The 18794-nt window shown below is 33.1% G+C and overlaps 1 protein-coding gene across 1 annotated transcript; it reads left to right on the forward strand.

The window, feature by feature from the left end:
• The first annotated feature begins 16461 nt into the window (after nt 1–16461).
• On the forward strand, nt 16462–17797 carry LOC124918183 (LOB domain-containing protein 30-like). Its single transcript, XM_047458389.1, has 3 exons — nt 16462–16764; nt 17446–17605; nt 17649–17797. Exons 1-3 carry the CDS (start codon nt 16462–16464, stop codon nt 17795–17797), a joined length of 612 nt encoding a protein of 203 aa, XP_047314345.1.
• The last annotated feature ends 997 nt before the right edge of the window (nt 17798–18794 follow it).

Consider the following 18794-nt stretch of genomic DNA (forward strand, 5'->3'; position numbering starts at 1 on the left):
TTCATAATTACTTTTGATAATCCCTAAATTATTAACTATGGTAATTTGGCAAATATTTATTACCGTCCTTGAATGGTAATTTTTTTTCTTTTCCGGATTTTTAGTACTTTTTTCATTTAATAAACAAACTCTATAATTTATTTATTTATCTAAGTTTAAAAATTTTATATGTTCTCATGATTACGTGTCATTCTACATTTGAGTTTTGAAAGTTTGTATTGTTTCGATGTTTTGTTCCTTTTCCTTCTTATATTGTTCTATATGAATACTCATTTATTGGGAATATGAGTTATAAATTAAAAAATAGTTAGGATTTTGAAAAGTAATATCGACATGTTTAGAAGTTTTGTGTCTTCTTCTTGCAATGGTAGCTAGTTCTGATAATTTCCTTTAAATTCTAATTTATTGGTAATATGAGCCCACTTTTGATTGATCGGGTGCTTTTTCTGAATTATGTCTTTAGTACACAATGAGTTTAGAGGTGAACTTTTGAATTAGTTTGAACAATAAAACTTTTATATAAACCATTATAAATTAAAAAAAAAAATATTTAATCTATGTTAGAGGTATGATATAAGATATATATTCAAATAATTAAATAAATATGATTTATATTCGAAATATATTAATTAATCTTATGATTAATATATGTTTTTACAAATTTATCAACTTAATTCTTACGTTTATTGTTTAATAAAAATATTAGTTTGAAATTGGTATTGTATTTGTGTTATTTGATTTGATTTTGTTTAATTAATTTTTGTAAAGTTAGCTTAAAACATATTAGAATATGAATTAGTAGATATATGGAATTATGGGCCAATCTATTTAGGTTTAAAATAAGATAAATTCTCAACCATCATTCATATTCTTTCTTTTTTTCCTCAGGGGATATGCACCCGAACGGTTATTGCACCATGTGTACCTGCACCTACTGGAGCCAATATCTAGAAAATGACAATGATTAATAATTTGAAAAACAGATCTCCCAAATTTATTACTCTCAGTTTTACTATCTTTCTCCAAGTTATATAGATGGTCATTAAAATTTTACACATATAGCCAGGGTGAATAGTATTTGGTGGAAGTTTTTGAAATTGTTTCTCAAAGAACGTCTCTATCAAGTGCATCCATAAACAAAAGAGAGTCTCCATGGATAAGGGATATGATTAAAAGACACATTTGTGTTTATCCAATATTGTGTAGTTAAATAGAAAGATATATTGACATATCATTCCAAAATAATGCAATACCACTATATTGGTCAACCAGAGATCGATGTGACAGTGATGTGTAAATCCTAAGTTATGACTCAAAAATTTGAAAATAATGACAAATGTACGAATTTCTAGAATACTAATTGATCTGATTTATGTACTCAAACAAGACGTTTTAACAAATAAATTGTTAATAAAGTCCTCAAACCATGATAGTTTCTTAACAAGATACTCATTGAGGAACTTGTGGCTAATTAGTATTTTGTGAGGAAGTAGTAGACATAAGATGAGAGTTTGAAAAGAAAGAAATTGTGGATGAGATTAAAAGTAAGTCATGTCTTAAGATAGGAATATCCACCATACTTGAATCACATTATAGTCGATTTTCTCAACTCGGATGATGTTGACGTTCGTTTGCTGCGGCTAATAAATCTCCTAGTTTTGTATCGACGAACATCGATCTTAATTGTTTCTTCTACGAAGGCCTAATTTGATTTTGAAACTCTTTGAGTTTTTCTTTCTCTCTTAAAGCATTTGCCTAGGTAATTGTCTTTGTCATTCAATGCACGCTCTCTTGTCCATTTTAGAGATATATATTCATCAAAATTAGAGATGAGTGATGATATAAGAATGATACCTCGTAACTGTGTTCCATGAGTATCCTCAATTGGACACTACAATACTCTATATGTTAGACTCTTAGGTTCCTCCACAATTTAAGAGATGGTATTAAGTATGGGTTCAGGGTGAAGACAATTACAAGGTAAGTGGGATATAGTTATTACCTCACTAGAGTAGCTAGTATTGTCGAAGTGGAGGGGATTATTTTGGGGGTCTTGACATATGAGTGTGGAATTTGATGTTAGTAGGGTTATGGAAGAGTTTGTGGTAAGTTGGGTTGGTGAAGGTAGTGGAATGAGAAAATGATCTAAGGTAAGTTGGGTTGGATTAGGTTGTGTAAATAGTGTATCGTGGGAGGGCTTAGATGATGACAATAGACTCATCGAGAGGAGATCCATTAGGAGGAAGTCCCAAGTTTAGGTGATCCCTTGTTGTTGGAGAAATCGAATAATAACACCTACAACAAAGGCCAAATAATTCTTTTTCCCCTTCTATATAATCAAATAGGCAGTCAATTCAATTGAGCATCAAACAATTAAACAATCAAAGAAACAGAGAGAAAGACACCAAGATTTTACGTATAAAACCCAAATTAGGTAAAACCCATGGGACACTTCGGCCACTTAAATCATCCACTATATCAAATGGGTATACAATGTTGTTCAATACAAGCTTATAGGTAATCTAATAAAATTATCAATTAAACTCATCCTAACTTGTCATTCACATACATTATCATCATCACTAAAGATGAATAATCAAATGGAGAAGAGATAAAAGAAATTAAAAGAAGAACCTACTACTTCAATGGAGAAATTGTTGTTTCAATGGAGGAAGAGCTGCTTCAATGGAGGAAGAGGGAAAGAGAACCAATCAACTACTGTGGGCTTTATTAAATATGCCCTAATGGGCTTTATTAATTTGTCAGGCCCAACTGCCAAATGAGATGACCCAATAAATCTTCCCCGTCAGCGCAACATTGCGGGCTCCAATAAACCCGATCTCTCCTGACAATCTTTAAACTTGTCCGTAGGCAAGGATTTTGTAAACATATCGGCACCATTCTCACTTGTATGAATCTTCTCCAAGTTCAGCTCTTTTTGCCTCAAGCACATTATGTATCCAATGATATCTCACGTCGATGTGTTTGGATCTCGAATGAAAAGCTGAATTCTTTGAGAGATGAATGACACTTTGACTATCGCAAAACAAATTGAACTTCTCTTGCTTTTGACTCAACTCTTGTAGGAACTTCTTCATCCATAACACCTCTTTACATGCCTCAATAGCTGCAATATACTCAGCTTCTGTAGTAGAGAAAGTAACACACTTTTGTAACCTTGACTACCACGAAAAAACACCGCATACAAAGGTAACCAAAAAACTTGATACAAATTTTCTTGAATCAACATCACCTGCCATATCAGAATCTGTAAAGCCTTCCAAAATAGGAGTATCACTTCCGAAACATAAACGTGCTTTCGAAGAGCCTCGAAGATATATGAGAATCCACTTAATAACCAACCAAAATGACTACCAATTGCGGAATCATAATGTACATTCTTCATTTCATCTTTCTCTTTCTCAACTTGAAATGACCTACAAGTGGAACTGAAATCGATTTTCAATTTTTCATTGCAAACCTCTCAAGTACCTTCTCAATGTACTTCTCATGTGATAGCCAAAGTGTTCTGTTTTTTCTGTCTTTTGTGATTTACATGCCTAGGATCTGTTTCATTTAACCCAAATCCTTCATCGCAAAATACTTGTTTAAATCCCTTTTGAGCTTTTCAATTTTCGCAATATCTTGTCCAACAATCAACATATCATCAACATAGAGCATAAGAATAACATAATCATCAATACCGTATCTCTTGATGAAAATACAATGATCAGAAGTAGTCTTACTGTACCCATTTGCTTACATGAAGGAGTCAAATTTTCTGTACCATTGTCTAGGCGCTTGTTTGAGCCCATACAAGCTTTTCCTCAACTTGCAGACAATATATTCTTTAACTTTAACTTTGAAACCCTCGGGTTGTTCCATATAGATCTCTTCCTTCAAGTCACCATGAAGAAATGCAGTCTTCACATCTAGTTGTTCAATTTCCAAATCTTGACTAGCAGCCAATGCTAACACAACTCTGACGGATGACCTCTTCACAACCGGTGGGAAGATCTCTTCAAAATCAATCCCTTTTTTCTGTCCAATGCCCTTCACAACCAGTCTTGCTTTGTATCGAGGTTGTGAGCTATTTTCTTGATGCTTCAACTTGAATATCCACTTGTTTTTCAAAGTCTTTTTTCTTTTAGAAAGTTTCACCAAGTCATAAGTCTCGTTCTCTTGCAAGGAATGTATATTTTCTTGCATTGCCACCGACCACTTGTTCTTGTTTAATGAGACAATACTTCTTGATAGGTTTCTGGTTCTCCCTCGTCAGTCAACATCACAAACTCATTGGGAGGATACCTACTAAAAGGTTGTCACTGCCTTCTAATATGCTGATTATCGGATGGCTCTAGAGAACTATCATCACCTTGTTCAGCTTCCTCTGTTGGCTCCACATCAACTAGAGGAGTCGCATCAACCTCAACTTGGGAATTTTCCACATTATTGGGCTGTGATTGTAGTGTACGAATCCTATCATTATCGGTAGGGGTGTGTAATCGTTCGGTTAATCGGTTAAACGGTTCCGGTTAAGACCGGTTTTGCCTATTATTTTACAAATCGGTTAACTAACCATTAATGTTATCAGTTTTACCGGTTCTGGTTCTACCGGTTTTGGTCGGTTCTGGTCGGTTAACCGTGTTTAACTAGGAACTAGTAATTTAATTTTTTAAATTAAGTAATAAATTTATGAAATAATTTTATTTTTCAAATTATTGTTTGCACTTTCCTGATGTATTATTCTCAATCCTTTCTTGTCTCTATTATAATATAATATATTATATTATTATTATAATATAATATATATATTATAATATATTATATTATTATAATATATTTTATTGATATATTTAAGAATATGTTATAATATATAATATAATATATTTTATTAATATATTTAGGAATATGTAATAATATATAATATAATATATTTTATATATATTTTTTGTTAACTTTTTATATATTTCTTGAAAAATTTCAAATTTAAATTTATTATGTGAATTAGTCTTTGACCAACCAAGTATAGGCAAATATGATTGAATCTCCTTCTCAACCAATAAAACGAGTAAATAAATCGGTAAGTTATAATAAAATAATTGTTATCTGAATAAATTATTTCAGTTTGTTTATAATTTATTTTTGTAAAATTTTATATAAATTATAATATTTTTTAAAAATAATTCTATAAAATTATAATTTAAAATTTAAAAATATTTTTTTAAATAGATTATTAAATATTATTTATAAAATAACTAATATAAATTATAAAATATAAAATATATAATTAAATTATTATCGATTTATTGGTTAAACCGTTAGAAAAATAGGTCAACCGAAAACTGAACCGTTTAACCAGTAAAAAACCGGTTGACTGGAACCGCTAAAACCGGTAAACCAATAAACCGTTAAAATAAAACCAGTTAACAATCGGTTCGGTTGGGTTACCAGTTTTCTGGATTGTTTGCACAGCCCTAATTATCGGGTAATTCTTTCTCTGTAGTCTTCGGCTTTTCTTTTTTATGGAAGTCTTCAATGGTATGATCTTCTAATGAGTTTCTTGTTAACCGGATCCCAACATCGGTACCCAAATTCTCCGTGGCCATACCCAATAAAGATACATTGTCTCGTCTTGCTATCAAGCTTAGCTCTCTCATCTCGAGGAACATGAACAACAACTTTACAACCAAAAACTCTCAAGTGATCATAAGAGACGTCTTTACCTCTCCAAACTCTTTCTGGAACGTCGCTATCTAAAGGACTTGAGGGTGAAAGATTTATCAGATCAACCGCTGTCTTCATTGCCTCTCCCCAAAAGGATTTTGGCAACTTAGCATGTGACAACATACACAAAATTCTCTCATTGATAGATCTGTCCATCCTCTCTTTGACTCCATTCTATTGAGGTGTTTTTGGAACAGTCTTCAAAAGCTTGATCCCATGACTTTTATAGTATTCCACAAATGGTCCTCTGTATTCGCCACCAATATCCGAACGAACACATTTCAATTTCTTCCCAGTTTCTGTCTCCACTTCTGCTTGAAACAACTTGAAGTAATCTAATGATTGATCCTTAGTCTTCAAGCAATAGGCCCACACCTTCCTTGAGCAATCATCAATAAAAGTGATGTAATAATGAGAACCACTTAAAGTCAAAGAATCCATAGAACATATGTCTATGTGAACTATATCTAGGATATTGAGCTTCCTAGATGGAGAGAAACTTTTGAAGGAAACTCTATGTTGTTTACCAACTAAGCAATTTGTGCATGTCTTCAAATCTGTGAACTTTAAGCCCTGAAGATCGATTGTATTGGAGAGAACTCGCATGCCATTCTAACTTAAGTGACCAAGTCCCTTATGCCAAAGCTGTGATGAACAATCATTAACTGCATTTGCTTCTCCCCCGTAAGACATAGTCTCTATCACATAAAGAGAACCGACTTTCTTTCCTTTAGCTATCACCAAAGACCCCTTTGTGAGTTTCTATTTTCCTTCACCAAAGTAACTATGATAGCCCTCATCATCAAAAATACCAGTAGAGATCAAATTCATCCGAATATCGGGAACATGTCGAACATTCTTCAAAAGTAGCTTGCACGAAGTGTTAATATCCAAACAAACATCTCCTTTCCCAATAATCTTACACATAACATGGTTTCCCAACGTCACTAAACCAAACTGTCCACTAGTGTAAGAAGCAAATATATCACAACGATTGGTGACATGATAAGAAGCACCCGAGTCTACCACCCATTGTGTATCTTGAGAAACAAGGTTGATACTAGCATTGTGGTAAACAATATCGATGTCGTTACCACCCACATCTGCAACCATACTACATTCATCTTGCTTATTTTCCTTTTGTTCCGCTTTAAAGATATGCACTGATACTTCTTGTGTCCTGGCTTGCCATAATGATAACATGTAATCTCTTTTCTCGAGCTGGATGTTCCCCGTGACATGTCTGAACGACCACTGTGATTATTTGGAGTTTTACTTTTACTTCTACCTCTTCTCTCGGTCACGAACACCTGACTTGGAGTCGAGAAGCCCTGTTCTTTTTTTCTAGCCTCTTCATTCAACACGCTCTCTTTCATCATTTTCAAAGTAAGCTTACCTTGTGGAATAAAATTGGTAATTGAAATCACAAGTGTCTCCCAACTATCAGGTAGAGAATTAATCAAACACATAGCATGAAGCTTATCATCAAATTTCATTTATATCGCAGCTAACTCATTTAGAATCCCCTGAAAAGTATTTAGATGCTCAGACATAGAAGACCCATCTTGATATTTCAATGAGCAAAGATTTTTAAATAGAAATGCTCTGTTTTGAGTGTTGTTGTTCTCATACATCTCACTCAAAATAGTCCACACTCTATGAGCATTACTGGAGAAATTACTGTTTCAATGGAGGAAGAGTTGCTTCAATGGAGGAAGAGGGAGAGAGAACCAATTAACTGCTGTGTTTTTTCTTTAATTAAATATGCCGTAATGGGCTTTATTAATTTGTTAGGCTCAACTGCCACCCAACACTTGTGTGATAATATTTGATATCCCATTAATTTGATTGTGTGTTTCATTTGATTGAGGCGTAATTATTGGGTATTTATTTCCCTCAAACAACCATATAAGAAGCGTAGAGAATGAGTTCCTTGATACTTACATTTTCAAAAAGGATGACAATAGACTTATTGAGAGGCTCATCGAGATAGGTTGTCGAAAGATTTCTAGACCAATGTGAACGCATTCATGGACCATACCAATTATTTTTCATATCTTTTTTTAAAACTTTCACAGTTGATCACATCATGGTTTTAACATCCACACACAAAACAAGTCACCCAAATGCTCGTAGGAGAATTAAAACCAACTATTGGGAATGTTGTTTCATATTTTCCATATTTTTCTTATCATCTTTATTTTATTTTATTTTTGCTAAAATATTAGTATTGAAAATACTCTACAATAATTATTAAATTTTACATAAATAACTACTAGAGGACTTTTGAGCTAATTAATTGTATTTTTTTATTTTTTTACTTATTTATTTATTTTGAATAATGTTTAATGTTATATTTTTGTCGTTAATTTTAAAATAATTTTGAGCCAATAATTTTATTTTATTTCTAAAACGATCATTACACGGGAATAAAATAAATAATTAGCTTAGGAATCGATTGAATTCAAAAACAATTAAAATCTAGGTTATATTCAAATAAAAGAAAAAACATTAAAAAAATCAATAAATACAAAAATAGGTTAAATGCAATAAATGCTTTTTAATTAATATAATTTATGTTTATTTTGCAGGTTGGATAATGATGCTTAATTTTTAAAGTGTCCAGATTGCCGGGTCGGGATCTGTAGTTAATTTGGATACTTGGGTCGGATTGTAGGTTGACCCGCCCATAAACTTAAAACGGTTAAAAATAAAATTAAAAATGTTAGAGGTATGTTTCGAACTTACAACCTAACAAAACAAGTACAATCCTTTAACAAACTAGGTTACTAAGATTTTATATTTTAAATTCAACACCAAATTTGATGAACGCAAGACGTTTTAACATTAATATAAGTTCAACCTTTTACCTTAATATATATATATATATATATATATATATATATATATATATATATATATATATATATATATATATATATATATATTGAGTAAATTGATATTTGGGTCGGATTGTGGGTTGACCCACCCATAAACTTAAAACAGTTAAAAATAAAATTAAAAATGTTATCCGTAATTTTTCTTCACGGTTTTTTATATTATTACTCGTGCAAATGCACAGGCTAAATGCTAGTTACACTAATACGGGTAATAAATAAAAACATTAATCAAATCGTTCCATGAATATCCTTACTAAAATAAAATAAATATATAAAATTTAATCAAAGATAAGAATATTTCATTTAAAAAAGAAATTTATAAATTTAAAATTATATAGTTGAAGAAAAATTAAGTTTAAAAATGTAAAAAATTAAATTAATTAAGTTTTAAATAAAAAACTAACTATATATATAAATAAAGAAAATATGAAAGTATAATAAGTGAAGCTAATTATATGAGAATATAAAAAAAAAAGTAAATAAAATATGAAAATAATAATAACATTACAAAAATCATCACGATAAAAACATATTATTAATTGAATAGACATTTAGAGAAAAAAAATTATAAATTATATTAATTTTTAAAATATAATAAAAAAAATTATAATTATACAAAACCAGGGGAGAGGCTAGGTTCGAACACCAGACCTCCCCCATTATCATTTCATTCCAATGCCAAATGGACTACATGACATTTGTTATTCATATACATATAAATAATTATTGTTTTAAAATTCTACCCTGGGCTAGAGCCCACCATAGCCTGCCACGTGGCTCCGCCGTTGCCGGGGACGGCCGTGTACAGCCACCGGACCAACGTAGCTAGCGAACGCGAACGACTAGACCCAACACAGATAGGGAAACTCAAGGGTCCAACTCACACACAGACAGCCAAGCCATAAGCCAAAGCACGCAGAAACAAGACCCAAGCACGTTGTGTCGTGAGTGAGGACCAACGCGCATAGATGAGATCAAGCATCACCCCTCACCCATCACCTCACACGCTGTGTTTGGAGAAACTCCCAAGAATACCAAATAATGTCATTTTAGCCCTGGATATTGCATGGGCTCATTTGGAAAATGGTTGAAATCATATATCATTGGCTACCAAATCATTTAACTTAAGAGGAGAAATGACCCCATGACGCTTAGATCATTTCCTTATGCTCTCATAAATCTTAGTGGCAACGAATTGCGACGAAGAAGTGAAATATCATTAATGACTTTGGTCTATGCTTGGTCTCCCGAACCTTGGCGTTAACCTTCTATCAAGGCTTCCATTTGGCCTTCATCGTTGCGCACCTGAGCTCCGTGTGGCCTAGTATCGATTTGATTTGAACCAAACGGTTTTGGTCCCATTTGACCATCTCCTCATCATTTATTCTATATATATTTTTACCTATAAAACAAAGAGGAATGATAAATACAACGAATGGTAAGCGAAAGCAAGGTCATGAATCCTACGTGGCCTTGCAAGCTCGGAGAGAAAAAAATATATAATTCACCAATAGGGATTCATATTTTCCGGCTGCATTTATTTCTCTTCTCTGTCTGCATTTATTTCTCGCCCTGAAACTTCTCTATGGTATCGTTTTTAAGGATCTAGATTATTTGTTTTTTATATATCTAGGTTTTATGTATTTATTTCAGTTTGTTTTTGTATGATTTATTTCAGAACTGTTTGAACTTTCAAGAAACCAACACTGTCGAAGTACCAAACTTGAACAACACAGTAGATGAAGAACTGAACCTAAACAAATTCACCTTTGTTGAACCCGAAAGGTACCCTATTGCCCGATTGGTATAAAAATGTACATTTCAATGTGTCAAAAAGACCCGAAACCTACCTTTTCTAGACCTGAAATTATGGTTTCAGGACCATAGAGGGTCATTTCGAGACTATAAAGTTTGGTTTAGGGACCCTAAAGGGTCATTTCGTGTCTTGAAAGGATGGTTTCTTGTCCTGAAAACATGGTTTAAGGACCTCATTGATTGTTTATGGTTAAAAATAGCTGGTAAAGGAACCCATGATGGTTGTTTCGGGACCCAAAATGGTATTTTCGGGACACATTATGAATATTTATTGTCCCGAAATCACTCTTTCTAGACCCATAGGGTGCTTTCAGGTCCCGAAACCAATCTTTCGGGTCCTGAAACTACTCTTTCGGGTCCTAAAATCACCTTTCTTGACCCGAAACCACTCCGAAATGGTGCTTTATTTTTCCTGAAAGGTAGTTTCGGGACCAGAAATGGTGGTTTCAGAACAAGAAAGGGTCCTGAAAGGGTGGTTTCGGGACAAGAAATGACCCTTTCTTCTTGTCCCGAAACCTTGTTTCTTGTCCCGAAACTTTGTTTCTTTTCCCGAAATCGGTGTTTCTTGTCCAGAAATTGTTGTTTCTTATCCCGAAACCGTTGTTTCTTGTCCTGAAACTGTGTTTCTTGTCTCAAAACCGTGTTTCTTATTTCGAAACCGTTGTTTCATGTCCCGAAAGGGTGGTTTCGAGACAAGAAGAGTTGGTTATGGGACCCAAAAAGATGGTTTCAGGACCCAAAAGGGTGGTTTCGGGACCCGAAAGGGTGGTTTCAGGACCCGATAGGTTATTTTCGGGACGTATTTTTTATAGTTGCACTTAATTTTTGCAGTCACATTCCTACTGTTGGAATGACATTTTTCTCCGAAGAACAACTTCTTGAATTCTACACATCATAGGCCCACTTAACTAGATTCGGCATTACTAAGTTAGGGAGCAAAAATGTAGGTGTTAAGAGGAAATACTTCAGCATTGGTTGTGCCAAGAGTTTTATGAAAAAATCGAATACCAAAAATAAGTATCATCAGCCTAGACCAATAATAAAGACAAATTGTAAAGAAAAGATTAATGTTGTTGTTCGAAATGAAGGGGAATATGTAATAACAAGTATTTTTCTTGAGCACAACCATACATTAAACCCTAAGAGGATACGCCATGTTAGATCATACAAAGTGATAGACAGAAATGTAAAGAAAAAAGATTGGATACAAACGATGAAGCTGGAATAATTGTGGCCAAAACATTTCAATCCCTTTAGTGAAAGCTGGAGGGTATGAAAACATGTCTTTCGATGAGAGAACATGTAGAAATTACGTTACAGAAGCACGAAGGTTGAGGTTAGGTAGTCCCTCATCGTGACCCCCTCTTTTTGTACCACCGCATTAGGTATGACTTCATCTCAGTAATATATTTGGGAAGACTCCAAGTTCTTCGGTTGATTTATTTGCTTGTTCTGCGTCATATATGGAGATTTAAGTCGTGCTGGAATTTTCATATGTCGCAAGGGATTTTTTCTGAGATTTTTTGGAGCCACCACTTCATGTACTTCCTCTTCGGGTACTACCTCATCGTGACCCCCCTCTTTTTTACAACCACATCAGGTACTACCTCATTGTGACCCCCCCTCATTGTGACCTCCCTCATCATGACCCCCCTCATTGAGACCCACCTCAATTTGACTGAATTCATTGTGACCCCCCTCATCATCACCCCCCTCATCGTGTACCCTGACTTCTGTAGTGGGTGTTCGATCTTTGAAGTATCTGCGCATGGCATCCCTAAAACATTTATTCTTATCAGGTCCTGATATGTTTAGAGGTGTTATCTTCAGAGGTGGTAGTGATTTCAAAGGTGGTGAATTAAAAGGTGGTGAATTCATAGGTGTTGACTTCTTCTTAGGTGATGCCTTAGGTGCTGCCTTTTGAGGCTCAGACACCCCCACATATGCATCATCGTTCTCCTCCACATCCATATCTACCTCCTCGTTCTCCCCCACATCCATATCCACATTCTCGTTACCCCATATCCTGATATGTCTCTTCGCACTCCCCCTCAACCCCATCTGTGTCCTCGTTCTGAAGAGGTGGTAGTAGAATGCCTCTAACATCGCTTCCGAGTCCGAATCCTCCATTTTCCCACTCCGTATACAGCCTAAACTTCAACGTCGTGTGATTCCAACATGATAGTATAGGAAATCGACGCTCATTAACTCCTCCCAGTTCAGGGTTGCTCACCCTATTCACGTAGCACAGCTGAAAAACATACATATGTTAAAACCATTTATTTTTGAAACTAGGGAAATAAATTAGTGATTATCGATAACTTACAATAAGGAATGTCTGTGTTCCTTGGAAATGTCGTTTTTCATTACCTTTCCATTTTTCACATGAATTAACTAATTATTCAAGTACAAAATTGCACCAATCGAACTTCTTGATATTATCAACATCTGAAATATATTTCAGAATTCTATATCTGTAAGTGAAAAAAATAGATTTGAAGATTATTTAACAATGCATATACCATACATATATGTTGTCATGCAAGTGAAAATAACAGAAATGAGATATACCTGGTAACATGACCTAGGTGATCACACCAGAGAAAGCAGCTGACCACAAATAATACAAAGTCTATCTTGAAATTGTTGTCTGCTACTTTGTTCTTAATCATTTTTATTGGCATATCAGTCACTAAAGGGGCGCCATTAACAGGGTTACCACATCGAGTCCTAAATGCCTTCAACTTGTCATCGGTCTTGTTATTCTCGTATTTTACAATGTCCAGCTCCCCTCTGGGAGACCCAATATCATTTGAACATCCTCTTCTTCGATTTTCACAAGCTCGTCACTCTCTAGGGTGAATGCACATTTACTATAGTCAAATTGTCTAACTAGATAACGAGAGATCTCCCCGGGGCATTTTGAAAGCGATAATGATAGTAGAGATCCAAAGCCTATTGACTTCACAACCTCTTTTTGTTCATTAGACAGCAATTGAAGAAGATTGAAAAGGCCAAAAGAAGATATCCTAGTTAAAAATAAGTTGTGGGGGGCTGCTACTGCTTTGGGAGCTGCTGCTTTGGGGGCTGCTTTGGTTTCTTGGGCATTTCTTTTACAATTATTTGCTCTAAAAAAAAAGATAAACATTTAAAAACCATAAAGTAGATAATCAAATAAGTGAAGCATTTCGGGTCCTAAAACAACACTTTCGGGTCCCGAAACCACCCATTTCTGGTCCTGAAACTACCAATTTCGGGTACTGAAACCACACTTTCGGGACCCATAACAGCCAAACACAATACAATCAAACTTTCGGGTTCCGAAACACCCATTTCGGGTCCCGAAACCACACTTTCAGGACCCATAATTCAGTCAAACGCAATATAATCAAACTTTTGGGTCCCGAAACACCCATTTCGGGTCCTAAAACCACACTTTTGGGACCCTTAGTAGCGAAACACAATAAAATCAAACATTCAGGTCCCAAAACACCCATTTCGAGTCCCGAAATCACACTTTTGGGACCCATAATTCATCCAATCACAATACAATAAAAGTTTTAGGTCCCGAAACACTCATTTCGGGTCCTGAAAGCACACTTTCGGGACCCATAATTCAGCCAAACACAATAGAATCAAACTTTTAGATCCCAAAACACCCATTTCGGGTCCCGAAACCACACTTTCAGGACCCATAATTCAGCCAAACACAATAGAATCAAACTTTCGGTTTCTGAAACACTCATTTCGGATCCATAATAGCCAAACACAATACAATTAAACTTTCGGGTCCCAAAACACACATTTCGGGTCCTGAAACCACACTTTCAGGACCCTTAATTCAGCCAAACACAATATAACCACACTTTCGGGACCCATAATTCAACCAAACACAATATAGTCATACTTTCGGGTCTCGAAAGTGTGGTTTATGGACCCATAATGCAGCAATACTCAATAATCATAGTTTTCTATCGTTAAAATCATCAAAATCCCTAATCGCAAAACCTAATCGATCTTAAAATCATCAAAATGATCTACGTTTCTAAAAAATAAGATGTCTTATTTACCTTAGAGTCTTTGGAGATCTTAGAATCTTGCATGGCGATGTACCTGGACCACCAGCCTGAAAATAATAGTAGTATGAACCCTAGACCAAGAAGATACACGAAGGAAGACAATATAAATGAAGTTCCCATACACGAAGGAAGACCTACCATTTTCTATCAGAAGACGATGAAGAAAGGAGAAGAAGTCGGGATGCTAGAGAGCCAAATCGATCGCCAAAGAAGAAGTCAGAAGTCGGAGATAGCCGGAAATGAGCAATGAAAGGAAGAAATAGGGGGAAACTAAAACGTTTTAAAATTAATTTTTTGGTTTCTCTCCTAGCCACGTGGCAAGGCCACGTAGGATTCGTGGCCTTACTTTCGCTAACAATTCGTTGAGAATACAATTTCTCTCAAATAAATTAGTAAACATAATATTTATTTTTGTCTATTCTATTTTATTCTATTTTATTTATTTGTGTATTTTAGAGTTTTGTTTTTATTTTAAAATTTAAATGGTCTTAACATTTTTTTTTCAAATAATTATTTAATTTATATAAACCCTTAATTTAATTATTTTGTGATAAATTAATAAACATCTCTCCAAAATAATTATTTAATTTATGTTTTTCCTTTTAAATTAATTATTTTAGGATAAATGAAAATAACATTTTCCTTAAATAATTATTTAATTTTTTTACAATTAAATTTATTATGAAAAATGATTGAGAGAGGGAATTTAGGAGAGAAAATGACGTGGTGCGATCTAATTGGTCGAAACAATAACAAAATTTCTCTCTCTTCATCCTTTATTATTTTTCCAACTAGTGACACATCATACCCTCCCAAATTTTCTCACTCTATCACTCGTCATTAATTATTTTGGGCAAAATGAATACAACATTTTCCATAATAATTATTTAATTTATTTTTGGCCTTTATATTAATTATTTTGGGATAATTGAATACAATATGTTTCCTAAATAATTATTGAATTAATTTTGGGAATTTTGGATTAATTATATTGAAATAAATGAATATAATTTTTTTTGCTGAATATAATATTTTATAATTTAAAGGCCTTTTGAATTATTTATTTAAGATAAATAAATACTATTTTTCATAAATAATTATTTAATTCATTTTAAACCCCTTTTCGAGTATTATAATATTTTGAAAATTATTTTAAAGACTTGAAATTATTTTAAAAAATTCTATAAATTTGGTAAATTATTTTTTTTTAAACGTTGTGTTCCGCAACCCTTTTGGAATCTCCTCAAGTAAAGTATATAATTAGCAGCCACTTTAACCAATTAACTAAGTGAGCAAAACTTCTAGTCTCACGGGTTCGAATTCATTACCTCATTGAGACTGATTGTAAATCAAATTTTAGTGTATACTCATTCTAAAGTGACAAGAAATAAGTGGTTAGTGCATAGATCAAGAGTAAAAATAATTCGACTTTTTTGTAGTAAGACTCGTTTTGTGTATGATTTTTAGTTTAATCTCCGTGACAACCACCGAGTTGTGGTATAGTTTTCGATTTCATATATAGAAGAAGTTTAAAATATAGAAGAAGTTTAAAGGTTTTTGATATTTTTGTTTGGATATATTTGTTGTTGTTTTTGTTTTTGTTTTATTTTGTTGACGAAACTTTTAGAAATTATTTGAAATAAATATTAAAATAAATATATTTTTTAATTTAAACTGTATAAAAATAAAATAAAAGATATTAGGATACTAATGGTTGAAATATAGATTATGTGAATATTTTTATGAAAATAATTCTAAAATATCAAAGATAAATAGTACAACCATAAAACTTAATTTTCTTTTTCTATTACTTCACTTTACAATTAAAAGAACTCTACCAACCATCACCAATCTAAAAAAACACACCTATAAGTTCAATCATTATTTATCCTATGTTTTTACCCAAAATAACTCAAACTTCTCTTAAAAGAAAATAAACAATGAGCACCGAGACCAATTCCAACGCCAGAATCGTTATCAAGCCATGCGAAGCCTGTAGATACTTGCGAAAGAAATGTCTCGACAATTGCATATTCGCACCTTACTTTGATTCCAATAAAGGAACCGCCAATTTCGCATCGATTCATAATATTTTTGGAGCGAGCAACGTTACAAAACTTCTAACGAATATTCCGATCGACAAACGGCCCGATGCAGTTAGGACTTTAAATTATGAAGCTCATCCTCGTCTCCAAGATCCTATATATGGTTGCGTATCTCAAATCTTTGGTCTCCAAAATCAGGTACTTATGCATATAAATATCAATAGTAACATGATTTAACATGTATTAAATAATCACATCAATTTAAAAACAAATCAGAACAATAATTAGGTCAAATCTTCTAAAAATAATTGGGTGTAATTATATGGTGATCTTATATGTATGTGTTGTTCTTCTGAAATAATCGTTTTGCTTAATAATTTTATAAATATCGTAACGTTGTGAAGGGATATCTATCTTATATGTATGTTTGTTCTTCTGAAATAATCGTTTTTCTTAATAATTCTATAATGTTGTAACGCTGTGAAGGAATATACTTAACTTTTAGCTAATATTATAATTTTTTGATTTGATTTAGTTATCTTATAGACGTCACTTTCATAAATATATTAATAATTAAAGATTTTTTTTTACAAATTAAACGTTTTAAAAATAAAAATTGACGTCACGACAAATTACCAAATATTATATTAGTTTGGGTAATATTCAAATTTAAAAATAAAGTCATCTTCTTTTAATATATATATATATATATATATATATATTATTATTATTATTATTATTATTATTATTATTATTATATGTCTTTGGAAATTTTAATTTTAACCAAACAATGATATTAGGTACAAATTATTGTCAATTGGTATGCTTTTTATTTTATTTAAAATTTTAATTTTTTAATACCTTTGTGGACATAGGTAGGTGATCAATCTTCAACGAGAGATTGTGTGCTTACAAGCCCAATTAGCCAGGCAGCAGCCACCTCAGCAACAGCTACAGTCTTCTCTATCCATGTCGGACTACCCTTTTGGTGGTGGTGCCACCTATGACATGTCACGTCTTCTCATCATCATGGTGCCACGTATGACATGTCACGTCTTCTCATCATCAGAATTCATGGGCAGCCAATCAGCAGCAGTTCCATGATCAGAACCCTTTCGCCGGAGCTCCGGTGGCCGGCGGCGGTGGGGAAGAGTTTGCTGGGGAGTTACTGATGAAGAATCAACGTGGAAGGAAAAGATCTTTCCCAAGCATGCCACCTGACACTAATTGAATCACTTTTTATTTTTAATAATATATGTGACATTTAGCAAATAATTATTATCATGACTATGTAATTTGTTTTCTTTTCAGTACTTTGTTTACCGAATAACGCTATTAAGCAATATATTTTGTCTAAATTTCTTTTCAGTACTTTGTCTAAATTTTAAAATTTCATATATTTTGATTGTCCATGCTATTATTATGAATCCATATTAACAGTCAAAATTTTTATACCATCTGAATTGAAAAATATATGATATATGTAGGGTATAATATATGATTTATTCAAATAATTCAAAATATATAATTTAATGGTAGGATTGCAAATGAGTCAAGCTACTCGTGAGCCACTCGCGAGCCGCTCGGTCAAAACTTGGTTTGAGCTTGACTTTGACCGAACTCGAGCCGAGCTCGAGCCGGCTCGTTTAAAATTCGAGTCGAGCTCATATAATGTTTGCTCGATGGCTTGTAGAGCTTTTTCGAGCCTAAGTATATAATATATTTTTTTATTTATTTAATATTAAAACTCAAATAATATATTTTTCCCTCTCTTTCTCTTCAAAACCCATATGAAGGCCCACAATCCATAAGTAAAACCCTAATTTCTAACATATCTATGACTCTTTATCTAACATAATCTTCTTCATCTAATAGCCTCTTTTTTTATTCTCATCTAACCTAATCGTCTTCATCTAATCGCCTCTTCTTTCATTCTTCCTTCATTTTCTCTTCCATTTTCACCATTTCTAATCGCCTCTTCTTTCATTCTTCCTTTATTTTCTTTTCCATCTTCACCATTTCTTTCATTTTCTCTTCCATCTTCACCGTTGTTTCACTCTTAATCTTTTTTTCATTTATTCTTCACAATTTCTTTAGCTCTTAATATCTTATTCTTTAGTTTTCACATATTTTTCACTCTTCATCTATTCATTTTTTTTGTCTTCACATCGACCTCATTCAGAAGATAACTAGTATTTTTGACTTTTATGATAATTAAAATTATTTTC

Source organism: Impatiens glandulifera, unplaced genomic scaffold, assembly GCF_907164915.1.
Source record: "Impatiens glandulifera unplaced genomic scaffold, dImpGla2.1, whole genome shotgun sequence".
Classification (NCBI taxonomy): domain Eukaryota; kingdom Viridiplantae; phylum Streptophyta; class Magnoliopsida; order Ericales; family Balsaminaceae; genus Impatiens; species Impatiens glandulifera.